The sequence below is a fragment of the Vespa mandarinia genome, chromosome 21 (genome assembly GCF_050613455.1).
Source record: "Vespa mandarinia isolate Hongniang chromosome 21, ASM5061345v1, whole genome shotgun sequence".
Classification (NCBI taxonomy): Eukaryota; Metazoa; Arthropoda; class Insecta; order Hymenoptera; family Vespidae; genus Vespa; species Vespa mandarinia.
In genome coordinates this window covers 842,478-857,221 of record NC_140830.1, presented here as the reverse complement: position 1 = coordinate 857,221, position 14,744 = coordinate 842,478, and the positions used below count along the sequence as shown (strand labels likewise).

The following is a 14,744-nucleotide window of genomic DNA, read 5'->3' as shown; positions in this document are numbered from 1 at the left end:
ATGTATTGATTAAATATATATATATATATATATATATATATATATATATATATATTTTTTTTTTTAGTTTTTTCAAAACAATTGACTTTAAATATAGCTTCATTTATAATATTGACGTCATATATAGTAATTAATAACGCAAATTTGTCTACATTGTAAATATGTAAACTCTTTATGTAAAATAGGCTCTCATATAATACGGAATTTCGTGTTATCAATCGGGTCATAATTTTGATTTCAAGAAATAAAAAAATTTATTTTTTAATTATTTTAAAATTTTTCTAATGATAAAAAAAAAAATAAAATGAAATTATAATGACATAAAATTTTTGGAAATATTAAACCTATCTGAGTTAAAAATATATATATGGTATATATTTTTTAATTTTTTAAAAATAATTTCTTTTGTGTCCTTTTATAAATAACCTTTTCTATAATACTATATACTAATCAAAATCATACATACTAAATTTGATATTTCGTTTGAAAAAATAAAATCAAATTCACATTTTAAAGATTTGCTAATAATTTTACAAATTCGTCGCATTAAAAATGAATTAACATAAATAAAAATTACTATTCTACTAATATTTCATAACATTTAATTTGAAAATAATAATAAAAGTAAAAAATTAATAAATAAAAAATAAATAAATAAAAATAAATATGAATAAATAAAGATAAATATATAACAATAATGATAAAGAAATTTCTTTTAGAGACAAAATTTCGTGAGAATTAAAAAAGTTTTTAACAATTTAAAACTATCACTTTAAAGTTCGAATTTTTAATCTTTTCATTGTCATAAGAAAAAAAAAAGAAAAAAAAAACAAATATTCTAATTTTATTTATTATACCAAAATCATTTATTAAAAGTATCTATATTATAGGAGTGTTCGTAAAATACGTGTTATATAGGGTAAATCAAAAGTTCCCAAATGATTTTAAAAAGTCAATTGCTCTTTTTCGAAGACATTTTCTTTTTTTTTTTAGATCAATTTTAACGATAATCGATTGAAACATTTATAACCATGATCTATCATAAATATATCCTCTTTAAATTTATATCAGAGCCATGAAAAAACACACGAATAAAGGTGTTTAATGTTGATCGCTCGGGTTTTCTATGGGGGTTTAGGGTAGGGCATAACCATAAAAGAATTTCATTACTTGATATTCGTTTCCGTTATGGTACAATGACTATTTTTATTTCAGACACACCTCTGTCACCAATGGGACCTTCGTCACCGAGTCAGGAAGGTCTATTCACAGATCTTCGACTTTTATCCTTGGAAAAGCAGCTTAACATCGAATTGAAAGTAACGAAATTATTATTATTATTACTATTATTTTATTATATATATATATATATTTTTTTTCTTTCATTTATACATCTTCATATGCCTGATAGGTATAAAAAAATAATAAAAAAGAAAAAAAAAAGAAAAGAAAGAAAGAAAGAAAGAAAGGGTTACATATTTTGAAGTAATATCAAAAGATTTGTATATATACAGGATGTCACATATATTTTGTAAGATTCTGAATCAGCTATATAGTGTATATAAAAATATTTTCTTTTTACTCGTAATCTTGTTGAGTTGTAAAAGTCAATATAGCTTTTTTTTTTTCCTTTATTTTTTAACGAATTTATAATCAATGTCGCATTTAATTAAAAAAAAAAAAAAGAAAAAAAAATAGCCACTATGTGTCTTTTATCGAGATAATCGATATTCTTAACGATTGACCAATTATATTCATATTACATGTCATATGAATAGACTATTTACAAATCAATCAATCATATATTTTGCCGAGTTGAAGGTCAATGATTTTGTTTTCAACGTAATTGACGTCAAAATACAATATTATCTAGTCTGATTAAATTTTTTTTCTCGAATCGTAATATTAAACGAAGCATTTATTTTGATACTTAAAACGTCGCTATGAGATTCTCGTAAACGATGATGCACTGTAGACAAATTTTTATTGAATACGATTTTTCATTTTTTTTTTTTTTTTTTTATTGCGAACGATCGCTGCTATTTATACAAACGTACGAAAGAAATTGTAGGTGTCCATTTAAAAAGAAATAAAAAATTAAAAACACAAAAAAAAAAATGGAATTATATTGACTATATATTCATAACTTGAAAAGATCACGGATTCAATAAAAAAATATATATAAAAAAAAAAAAAGAAAAAAAAAAGATAAGAAGATAAAAAAATAAAAAAATTGTTTACAAGCTATTGTTTATTGACAAGCATTGTCAGCTGACTGATTGACTCGTAGATTGGTGAAAATTTTTATTAATAAAATTTTTGTTTTAACTACAATCAGTTTTGAGATATTTTATTTCAGACATCTATGGACGGACATCCTGTATATACATACATACATAAGTACACATATATACATATATATACATATATATTCTGTAATTTATTGGTAAAACACAAATATTGATAAGACATCTCGTAATCTCAGTGTAAATTCCCTTGGGTCAATTCAATGACGGTTATCCTTCTAATTGATTTTCCTTGGTTACTGCGTTAGATGTGATTCAGCGTTGACAATCTTTTTTTTGTCTGCTAATGATAGCCTCTAGTTGCGCCATGAGTCTGTTGAAATAAATCAGCATGATGATGCATGATACCGGGAGTCTTTTTAATCGTCATTATATATATATATGATTAATTATTTGGTCGAGCAAAAATAAAATAAAAACAAACAAGTCAGGCAATATATATAGGAACCATTAACATGCCAAATCGATTAATTTCACTTTTTGAATTTGTAAAAAATTTAAATATCAAAGTATTTAAATGGAATCCTCACTTTTTATAATCATAATAAGTTTCCCTAATTGTCGTTATTTAAATATCATAAAATGATAAAACTTTTTTTCACCATCGAATAAAATATAATTTATTTCAATAATAATGTTTATTCTAATACTATTCCATCTTATTTATTTTATACGTCATTGAATTAAAATTATACCATGGCATTTGTACAATCTACAATGTTTATTTGAATTTATATTTTAAAGTGAATTTTAAATAGCAATTTATATTATTTCATCATATTTCTCCATTTTTTCTTTTTTTTTTGTTTTGTTTTGTTTTATATGTAATTAATCGATATGGCAAAGCGAACAGTCTCATGTGTATATATATATATGTATGTATATATAAAATTAGGTTTTTCAGAAATGGAGTTGTGTTTTTAATATCGACAATATAAATGGTAATGAGAATTGATAAGTCATGACTGACATTGTCAGCGAATTAGGATGGTACGAAATATCGATCGAATGGCATTCGGCCAATTCTTTCTTTCTCTTTCTCTCTCTCTCTCTCTTTCTTTCTCTCTCTCTCTCTCTCTCTCTCTCTCTCTCTCTCTCTACGTCAACAAATTTTTAAAACGTTGTGCGCCGGTTAGTTGTCTGTTACATTATAGAAATGTAAAAAGAGGGATTCACCCTGCGTCACAACGTCGTATTCGACCGAGCTAATAGGTTTAGTTGTTAGGATGATAGCATTAGAAAGAATACATAGAAATATTTGGTAAAAGGGATAGTAACGTGGCAGCCTTTGACAGAAGAACAATGAAAATGGCGAAGCGTTTGGTTAAAAAGGTTTGTACTTTTGATATTAATTAATAATTAATTACGCTTACGTAGAGATACAGAGAAAGAGATACAGAGAAAGAGAGAGAGAGAGAGAGAGAGAGAGAGAGAGAGAGAGAGAGAGAGAGAGAGAGAGAGAGATGATAAAAGAAAGAGAGAAAGAGAGATCATCATAGGATTTATTCTACGATATATGAACGATATAATTTCTTTTCTTTTCTTTTTCCTTTTTTTTTTTTTTTTTTTTTTTTTTTATATATGAATTACAAGTTGTAGAAATTAATTCTAAGAATATGAATCTCTTCGATATCATTTTTCTCTTATGAGCATTTAGAAAAGTTATTAGAAGGAGCATGATACCTCTTCTCTATGTAGACTATGTAGAAAATTATTTCCGTCAAAAATAATTAGAGCATATCGATCATCATCATTATCATTATTATCAACGTCATTATTATCATCATCCATAAAACCTCATTTCATGGAACAATTCATTTTTACGAATAATTATATTTATAAACTACTTTTAATATGTATATATACATATACATACAAATACATACATGTCTGTCTTTGTGTATGTGTGTGTATGTGTACATACACTTCATCTCTTTTTGTTTAAATGTAAATAATTACAGAATTTTATAGATATCTTTTAATTAATTAATTAATTAATTAATTAATTAATTAATTAATTAACAATTTATTTATTTATTACAGAAATGTTTGTATTATTTATTATCCTCGTAGGTAAAACAGGGCGCGGAAAATATGATACAGAGTTTGACGAGTGGGCACAGAGACAAGAAATTACTTCAGGAAGCTCAGCAGATGCTTGACGATTCCCGCGCTAAAATTGAGTTCCTACGCATGCGCATAATGAAGGTGCGACAGGCACGCCAACAACAACATGCTCGTGGTGACGCGCCACCTCCGAATGGTGAAACAGGAGGCAATAAAGGTACTAATTAATATCATATATATATATATATATATATATATATATATATATATATATATATATATATATTAGGGAGACCGGAAAGTAATGTCGCTTTCTTAAATTAAATTCAAACGAATAAATTTTTAACAAGTTTTTATTTTTAATCACAATCAAATATCGACATGCGCAGAAACGACATTACTTTTCGGCCCCCTTAATATATAAAATATATATTAATTTATATGTATATATATATATATATTTTTTTTTTTTTCATCTTTTAATTATTGTTTATTTACTTTTGATAGACATTTAGCACACATTGTAATTATTATTACTTAATATAATATGTATCTTATTTCTCTTATCTTACATTCAATACTTTTGCACATATCTATCTAATAATATTCTAATATTTTTATAAGTTGCAAATATAAAAAAAATTAAATTAAATATGAAACAATAATTTATAACGTTATTTTTTTTTTTGTAATAATATATAACATAATGTTTGTTATTTAATATAGAATAATTTTTAGACGTTTTAAATAAAGAAGAAAAAAATGGTTTTTCTTTTCTTATTTTTCTATTTTTTTGGGGGTGGAGGAGGGAAGAAAATAATCAATTTTTTATATTGTTTGTTAATTGTTAATTAATAATAGAATTTTCATTAGTATTAACGATTTCTTCTCATCTTAATAAAAAGTTTTAAATTTCTCTTTTATAAAATGATTTCCTAAAATAAGTATGTTTTACATGGACGCACATACATATTCATAAAACTTTTTAATAAACTACATATAATAATATATAAACAGTATTATTATTAATTATTTATGTTACAATATATTCTATTATAATATGATTATTATATTTGATTATAATTATTAAATTTTATTATTATATTATACAATAGTTTTATATATATATGTGTCTGTGTAATAATAAAATATAATTTATTTATATTATAGCTAAGATAAATTTCAACAAGATCAATATTTTTAACATTGAATAAATAAAAAAAAAATATATATATATTTTTTTTTTCTATATATACACATATTATATAATATTTTTCTATTATATTATTATAATGTTATTTGATCGTAAAAGAATTATATATCGTGGTTTATATGTCAGTGTCTCAATGATTATTTTGCAATTGTTTTTGTAGATAGGTACGAGCCAAGCCTGGAACTTGCTTTGGAGGAACGCGTCGAAGAGCTGCGACATCGACTAAGAATCGAAGCAGCCGTTGTGGAAGGTGCAAAGAACGTAATACGTCTTCTGCAAAGTGCCAAAGTTGCTGATAAGAAGGCTTTAACAGAGGTATGTATTATTCTCCTGTCATCAATAATTTCAATCATTCGCATGTGAGTAACACACATAATGCATAGATATATGTATATATAGATAAATATATAGATAGATATGTATGTACGTGGAAATATATATGCGAGAAGAAAATTAGATGCTTGTGTATATATATATATATATATATATATATATATATATATATATATACGTGGGGTTCGATGAAAAGCCTTTTGTTATATACGTATATACTAGATAGAGAATATCAAAGAGAAACTATCGATTACATGCATATATCCGTTCGAACGGATGTGAACATGATCGCTAAACTGATCAATAAATTCCTTTCGTGTATTATTATGATATTCAAAAGATTGTTTAGAATTTATTTGATTAAATTTGGAAAATTAAAATAAGCTATCGTGAGAGAGAGAGAGAGAGAGAGAGAGAGAGAGAGAGAGAGAGAGAGAGAGAGAGAGAGAGAGAGAGAGAGAGAGAGAGAGAGAGAGTTATGATTTGGTGCTGATGGTCACGACCTGTGTGAAACACAATGACGCACGGTATTTTGTCATACGTCAAATATGCATTGTATATTAGGGTAGGACATATATTTTGAATGTTACAATATACACGAATGCATAGCGACATTGCTATATCAATGCAATGCGAAATTTTCATGTTATTCCACCGTCGCGACAATATGGAAAAAAAAAAAAAAAAAAAATGTATCGTAGAAAGCATACGTGCAAGACTTCAGCTTCATCTTAATCCATTCGAGACTAATTGCTCACCGTGTGTGCAATGCCTTTATGAGAGGCTATCTAAGACCGGCTGTACACCGGTGTGCAATAGTGATGATAAGTAATTTTCAATTATTCTGAGTAAAATATTCGTCTAAATAAAAGTTGTTTTTTAATTAATAATATCTGTAAAGTATACAAAAATATAATTTGTCATTGGTTTTCATCTGTAGCAAATAAAACAAAACGTTTTGTTTAAATTTTCGAAATCTACATTTTTAAAAAATATCATTACTGGAACCCATATATCTAATTCCATTTTTCAAATCTATCATTAACATCAATAGTATCGTCTTTTATTCATACCATCTAAACGAAAATCATTATCTTAAGCCAGTGGGGTCTGCGTATTCAGAATTTCTTACATATAAGAAATAATATCTTAAATCTTATTATCTTAAGCGCCGGTTTAGATAATAAATTTTTTCTTTTCTTTATCCGTGAATAAATAAGAAATTCATTTCCACCACTCTGTGTCTTCTTACTCGTGAAAATTAAGCACCAACGACGACGCGTTCAGTCTTACAGAAAATTCTTCGCAGGAATTAGCCGCACAAACGATGTGCAATCATCTTATTTATGCGAATTGACTTACGAATTGGCTGATTTTCATAGGAAACAAGTTTTTTTTTTTTTTTTTTTTTTTACTGAAAATGAACAATATAATGAAAAAAAAAAAAAAAAAAAGAAAATTTCGATCCTGAATTTTCGAAAAAATTCGTGGTCTCGAATGGGTTAACACGTCATAGCCGACGAGATTAATATTGAATTTTTAATTGATGAAATTAAAAAATTATCGCGAATTTTAGGATCGTTAGGATCGTTACGAATTTAGATCGTTAGAATCTTAAGTAAAATAAAAATGACTATTTGTCGGAAAATTTTCGAATAATATTAATGAAAATTATTTAAATATTTGAAATATTCGTATTCATTATTTATTCCTAAATTCCTTGATGCTAAAAATCGATGGGGAAAAAAAAACGGTATGATAACATATATATATGATAACAGCAATGCATATCAATATTGCTCGTTTGCGACGCGCACGTAACGTCAATGGTGGACCAACGCTTACCGTGCCGTTTGCATTGGTCCTTATACTACGTCATATTGACATAAGTAAGCCACTTATGAAATATTTTAATATGATAAATATTTTAATTGGTAAAACCGTAGTTGAAATTCAAGAACCTTAGATTCAAATTTCGAACTATCCATGACCCATTTTTTCGTACGCCAATAATTTTGAAATTGGGATGCACCTGTTTTTAGCGACTCGAATCTGTTAATTGTGTTGACACACACACACACACACACACACACGCATATATATATATATATAAAATATAGTTATTTGTATATACGATATTAAAATTGGATTTAATTCGTATTTTAAGAGACAGATTTAATCAAATAAATTATTAATAATTATTCTAATTTAGATCGAGATACATCGTAAGTCGGTATTAATCGTTAAGTTGAATGAATCATTAAAAAAAAAAATAAATAAATAAATAAATAAATAAATAAATAATATTGGATGATGTATCGTCAAAATCTGTCGAAATTTAGGAATTGTACATGTACGCCAGATTTATTTGGATTAGTATATTATATATTTTTAATCAGTATTTATAATATCAGTACGTAAAATATAAATTGATAGACGTAATTCTGTCACTTAATTATTTATCTCTATTATTTTATTTATTTTACAAAATATTTACGATTAATTAATAAAAATACCAATGAAATAAATAAAACTTTTAATGAAAGGATTATGAAAGTATAGAGTTCAATAAGGTCTTTTATATGGTAACTTGGTTCGTTGAAACTAAATTGCATGCAAAATAAAGAGATCTAAGTTTAAATCCCATGCGCTATTAATTTCGAAAACTGGGATACGTCAGTTAATAGTGAATCGAATCCGTTAATTGTGTTGAGAGATAATTATTAATGGTCGCGTATAACTTCGTATGCGTAGTTAAGCGAGTTATTCAAATATTAAAATTGGATTTAATCCAGGTAATAAGTCGAGTTATTTCTATATCAAAATTAAATTTGAACCATTTAATGAGTCAGATATAATTCGAATAAATTCTTAACGGTTATTAAAGTAAAAAACAATATAATTTAAACGATGAAATAACAACCGTCGTAATAACAAATCCAAAACATTTAGATATATTAATAATCGAATAACAATCCCACGGTCGGTCGGAATTATTCAGATATATAAAATTGGATTTAATCCAAGCATATTAATCCCAGATTCGTTAATCCATTAAATTAACGTCATAAAATGGCCGTGTCGTTGTAATTAATTTACAAAAAAAAAAAAAAAAGAAAAACAACGTGGACTTAATAAGTACGAGGAAAAAGAGAACTTAATAAGTACGTTGTGTTGACATAATAAATAAAAAAAAAAAGAAAAAAAAAAGCTATTAAAGAATGATTTTTACGTGATGGAATGGGGGTGGCTGGTTGGGGGGAGAGGAGGTAGAGGTTAGGTCACTCTTAGCCTAATTCAATTGATTCAAGTATCACACTCGAAATTTAACGACTTGATCCTCTTCCACCTCCTCCATCCATGATACAATTTTCTTTTTTTTTTTTTTTTTTTTTTTTATTACCCTTTTTCATTTTTTTTTTTTTTTTTTTTTTTGTACACACATATACTTGAAGAAACTTCAATCGTTTGTTGGATTATCTGTTACTCGATATACGAACACTTCGTAATAACGAATGAAAGCTTTCGAATGATATTGGTTTCGCGTGAAATCAAAATCGAATAGAAAAAAGGAGTACGTATCTCGCGATAGTTCGTCGTTGACTCTTCGAAGATGTGGACGACGAAAAAGAAAACGAAAATGAAAACGAATACGAATACGAAGACGAAGAGGATGAAGACAACGAAAAGACGACGACGATGACGACGACGACGACGTGGAAGTTAAGGGGCGCGGTGTACTATAAGTCGGTTCTCTTTCTCTTAAAATAGCACGGGCAAATCCTCTGAAATCTCCCTCCTATCCCCTTACTTCTCCTTCTCCTCTTCGTTCCACCCTCCCTCCCTCCCTCCCGCCCTCCTGCCCCCGCTTCTTTTCCCGTGACGCCTTTTCGGGTCGCGCTTAGTTACCATCTTTCGAGAAGAGAACTGGCTCAATCCAGTAGTCGTACCGGAGTAACGCGATAAACGAGAACGACATGTGCAACGATCATCGGGGAAGTAATAGTTCGTGGAAGAGGTATATCGTTCCCAGAGGATATAATATAATATCGCGCGATATCGTTCCCAAGCTTGGATAATCGAAAGCCGCGGACTCTTGTTTGACCTCAATCCGAAGACTGACTCTCGCATCCGGCCGGCTTTGTACGCTGCGATTAGCTCCGCAGAAAGAGAGAGAGAAAAAGAAAGAGATAGAGAGAGAGAGAGAGAGAGAGAGAGAGAGAGAAACTCTCATTTAGAACCGAAAAGACTGAATAGGCCATTTTTGTTCATACTCTTCCAAATCATTACGTCCAGGATAATGTTCAGTTGAGGAAAACAAAAAGAAAATTTACGAGAGAAATAAAGAAAGAGAGAAATACAAACAGAGAGAGAGAGAGAGAGAGAGAGAGAGAGAGAGAGAGAGAAAAAGAAAGAGATAAAAAGAATGTGTGTACATTCGTGTCTGTGATATTTACACGCGAATAATTCAAAAATCACACTTCAATAGAAAGTAAAAAGACCCAAAGATCGTACGATTCGAGATATATATATTTATGGGCCCGTTAACCGACACACGTCGTTCCAAATTTATATCCTGCTAATTATACGTCGTGTCGTCGCTTTGTCAAATCTCCCTTTGTTGTCGTATAAAGTAATAAAATTTTCTTTTGAGAAACCTTTGAACTTAAGACTTTCCTGGCAAGGAAGAGATAGATAAACTGGTAAGGAGAAAGAAAAAAAGAAAAAGTGAAAGAATATTAACCGATCGTTAAGGTTATTCTATCTTGAAAAGCGATACGATACGTGAACGAAATTTCGGAAAATCGTTCTTGCGCCAACAAATAATTGTCGGTCGAGCCAATCGCGACCTTCCGACGTATTCTTTGCTTATTGCAAGAACGAAGAAGAAGAAGAAGAAGAAGAAGAAGAATATTTCGTAATAACGATACGAAATAACCAATATACAACACAAACAGTAACCGACATACTGAGAGCAACTGTTAATCCGAAAATAGATATCGTAGAAACGCAATATCTTGGAAATTTTCCACTTCCTTATACGAATGGCATTGTAAGTGACTTTTCACTTTTATATAAAGAGGAACATCCCTCTCTTTCCCGTCTCCTTACGGTCGCATGATCGACATTGAAATAGCAAAGGGATTGTCTTGATCTTGATACATTGTCTTTCTCCTCTTCCCCCTTTCCTTCAATTTCGCGTGTAATAGTATTATCGTCAAATCCATGAAGAGAAGAGCAACGTTTTCAGAAAAGAGAAACCTTGAAGTTAAGGGTATATCAAAAAGTCGAAAAAATCGTTCCCGGCCTATCGTAACCGTAAGTTCTTCGATAAACGACGACGATGTCCTGCGGTGGATGACAGCTTGGAAAAGGTTGAAGAAGAGGGCGATAGGAGGGGGAGGAGGAGGAGGAGGAGGAGGAGAAGAATGTACGGAGTTAAAAAAGATGAGAACGATCGAGAACGATCGGACAATGTTGGTTCGCAAACAGCACCGCCTTGGTTGGTTAGAGCAGAAGTTACAATTCGTCATGGTGGTGCACAAACCATTTCGGATTCTGGACAATCGCCGGCAGGCACCTCGTCAGCAACAATGACTGATTCCAACGGTGTACGAATGATATATCGTTGGAATACTAGCCAACCGAGTTCTAATATTCCATCAACTACATCCGCATCGACTACTCAATCGATGGGTGGTATTATACCACCAAATTCTTATGGTTTTCAACGTGGTAATATATTGTTCACATCGACACCACCGCCAAGAGGTCAACAATCTGGTAATTCGTTTACAATTCCGCGCCCAGGATCTTCAAGTAAGGATGACACGTGCCCGTTAAGAAATCGTGGATTCATCGATTCAGGATATAACAGCGAACAATTCTCACCCCATTCATATTCGAGTTTACCATCGCGCCGTACTTATCAACAATACAATCGACGTTGCAAAAGTACTTGTAACATCGTTCTCGCTGCTTTTGATCCAAAGAAGAATCTAAGTAACGATGAACCTACAACTACGAAATTGTTAACGAAAGAATCATTGAAATCTTCCACGTTAGAAGAGCCAGATCGATCATCCTGGCATTATCATCGAACGACATCGTCCAATAATAACCATCATCTTCATCATCATCATCATCATCATTTACAACAGCAGCAACAACTTCAGCAACAACAACAACAACAGCAACAACAACAACAACAACAACAACAACAACAGCATGTCTCCGCTCGTTCACGTTTCAGTACCGTGCCTGAAGTATGCGAAGATTGTTCCGAAGGTACTGCCAGTCCATTTACGACACATTTCTGTACTCGTGTGTTAGAGAAAACAGCAAGCAAAGTTACGACCATTAGCAAGGATGCTTCTTCTCAAACGACCGATATTGAATCTCGAACTTCGACCATATCGACTACATCGAAAACAGGAAAAGTAAGACGGAAGGCATTAGATATACAATTGGCTGACGAACAAAAGAGGAAAAAGGTAGATACATACATACATACATATATAGATACATATACACATACATACATTTATACATACACACACACATACAAACATATATATATATATATATATATATATATATAATAAAAAAGATCGTACGTAATTAATATTTAATATATAAATAAAATTTCGTTAAGAATTTGTAATCGTACGATATATTTAAAATTTTAGCAAGAGAACTCAACTGTTGGTACGCCGATTGATACTTCGGGACAACTTTCAACGACTACGGATACTGAAAAATCCTTTTCATCTGCCATAGAGGAGAACGCAAAACGTAAATCTCGTACCGTTCACATAGACGTTTATTGCACTGGCTCGGACGATGAATGTAGTACCGATTCAACCGAGGAGGAACGTTCGACAACGGCTATGACCGTCTTCGAGAACGAGGACGTTAAAGTGACGCATAGCCAAGCCGAGGATAACGATTTACCACGTGGATTTAAAGATAATAAAGCTTTTTTAGCGCGAACTGCCGAGAGACGTTGTGAAAGTTTCAAAAATGCACCAATGAGAATGCCTTCGTTGGCCAGCTCGAAGGGTTACGAAAGCGACGATCTATTGAGTTCCCTCTATCCCTCGCAATTTAGTTCTTACAGCGCTCTTAAAGATTTAGATTCTACGCCATGGTCAGCGGCATCGTCGACTTTGGCATTACCATTTATTGACGATTATGACTCAGCTGCTGCGACATCCTCGAAGGATACATTTTCCGATATAGATTCTATCGTAAATGGTAGTAAACCGACCTTGACGTCCTGCGATAGCTTCGAATATGCTAATTTGTCCGATCGCGAGAGAATAAGAAAAATGGATACAATTTGGGGAGGTAAAAATGATTTAACAGAAGAAAAGAAGGATAAAAATTGGAGATCACCTCATATAGAACGTAAGCATTTATTGAGGAACAAAAAGATGAGGGAATATTTGGAGAAACATGAAATCGGTTGGTCATCCGACGATACCGCGGGTGGTGAATCGGACGACAGTGGTACCATTGGTTGGATCTTTTTATCTAATAAGGATGATAATACTAATGAGGGATTATCCGAAACTAAAGTTGATAAGGATATCGTACGTCGTGATAGTACGATTAAGAGGGAAATAATAAATGATAACGTTCTATCGTCTAACGTTGTAAATCGTTCAGAATTAATACGTTCCGATCTTCTTATTCAAGACGATCATTCCGATTCGACAACGAGAAGCGATCTATGCTCACGAATTTATACATTAAGAGAACAGATTGGTCTGTTTGGTTCGAAAAGTCCTTCGCCGCTTCCTTCGAAAGTACCTTCCAGGGTTACTTCACCCTTTATGACATCCCATGGCGAAAGGACCGATCATATCGTTAAAGCATCGATATTTGGTTCGGTTGTTGGTGCCTTTCGAAAACCTGGCCATCATATTGGCCCCGTTAAAAATCCGTCCTGTTCTTGCGAACACTGCAGGCGATACTTCGAGGAAGACGACTCACGTGAACGATCGTGTTCCTTCGGTGAATTCGAAAAACGTTCAACAAGTTCAACCAACACCGAACAGAGAAATATTATTCGACCAGCTCCTACGAGTTATGGACATTGATTCTATGTTCTTTTTTTGTTATTTTTTTTTTAATTTTCTTTTTCTTCCACTTTTCTTTTTATTTATTTATTTATTTATTGATTTATCTCTTTTTTCTTTCTTTCCGAGCAACGCTTCATTCGAATAATTTTCATTATTTTATATTGGACTTTCGTAGCTCTATGAATGACTGCGAAATTTTTACTTTTGCACGCTTATTATTATTATTATTATTATTATTATTATTATTATTATTATTATTATTATTATTATTATTATTATTATTATTATTATTATTATTATTGTTATTAATATTATTGTTATTATTATTATTATTATTATTATTATTATTATTATTATTATTACTATTATTATTATTATTATTATTATTATTATTATTATTATTATTATTATTATTATTATTATTATTATTATTATTAGATTTATCAATGAATTTTATAATATATATATATATATGTATATATATATATATATATATATATGTATGTATATACATGCCTCGTCCTTGTCATCACTTATTATCATATGTGTGTTCCAAATACGTCGTCGCAACGAGGACATAGTTTTCTAATTATCTCTCTAGTTGATGCTATTGTATCGTTAAAGGCTGTCGAACATTCTGCTGATTATAAAGCATTTACATAAGTTAACAATCGTGTAACGTCGATCGTTCTATTAATAAATGTTAACTGTATTGTTGTGTCGATCGTTACTACATAC

The 14,744-nt window shown here is 30.3% G+C and overlaps 2 protein-coding genes across 6 annotated transcripts in view; both read left to right on the top strand.

Annotated features, from left to right (window-relative positions):
• The window catches only part of Pkn (serine/threonine-protein kinase N), a 78,991-nt gene that overhangs the window by 56,562 nt on the left and 7,685 nt on the right, over nucleotides 1–14,744 (top strand). For 4 of the 5 annotated variants that reach the window (XM_085663422.1, XM_085663423.1, XM_085663421.1 and 1 more), the window contains exons 4-6: nucleotides 1,216–1,319; nucleotides 4,380–4,590; nucleotides 5,747–5,901. In XM_085663422.1, the coding sequence (XP_085519548.1) occupies nucleotides 1,216–1,319; nucleotides 4,380–4,590; nucleotides 5,747–5,901 (470 nt within the window). Of the gene's footprint in view, nucleotides 1–1,215; nucleotides 1,320–3,503; nucleotides 3,639–4,379; nucleotides 4,591–5,746; nucleotides 5,902–14,744 lie in introns of those variants that run through there. The other variant, XM_085663424.1, reaches the window with a different exon arrangement.
• On the top strand, nucleotides 9,815–14,214 carry LOC146872310 (uncharacterized). Its single transcript, XM_085663425.1, has 2 exons — nucleotides 9,815–12,413; nucleotides 12,609–14,214. Exons 1-2 carry the CDS (start codon nucleotides 11,349–11,351, stop codon nucleotides 14,022–14,024), a joined length of 2,481 nt encoding a protein of 826 aa, XP_085519551.1. The 5' UTR covers nucleotides 9,815–11,348; the 3' UTR covers nucleotides 14,025–14,214.

Coding starts and splice junctions, on each gene's coding strand:
- LOC146872310 (XM_085663425.1), top strand. CDS start 11,349: ATGTACGGAGTTAAAAAAGATGAGAACGATCGAGAACGATCGGACAAT. Junction 12,414..12,608: donor ACGAACAAAAGAGGAAAAAG/GTAGATACATAC, acceptor TTAAAATTTTAG/CAAGAGAACTCAACTGTTGG.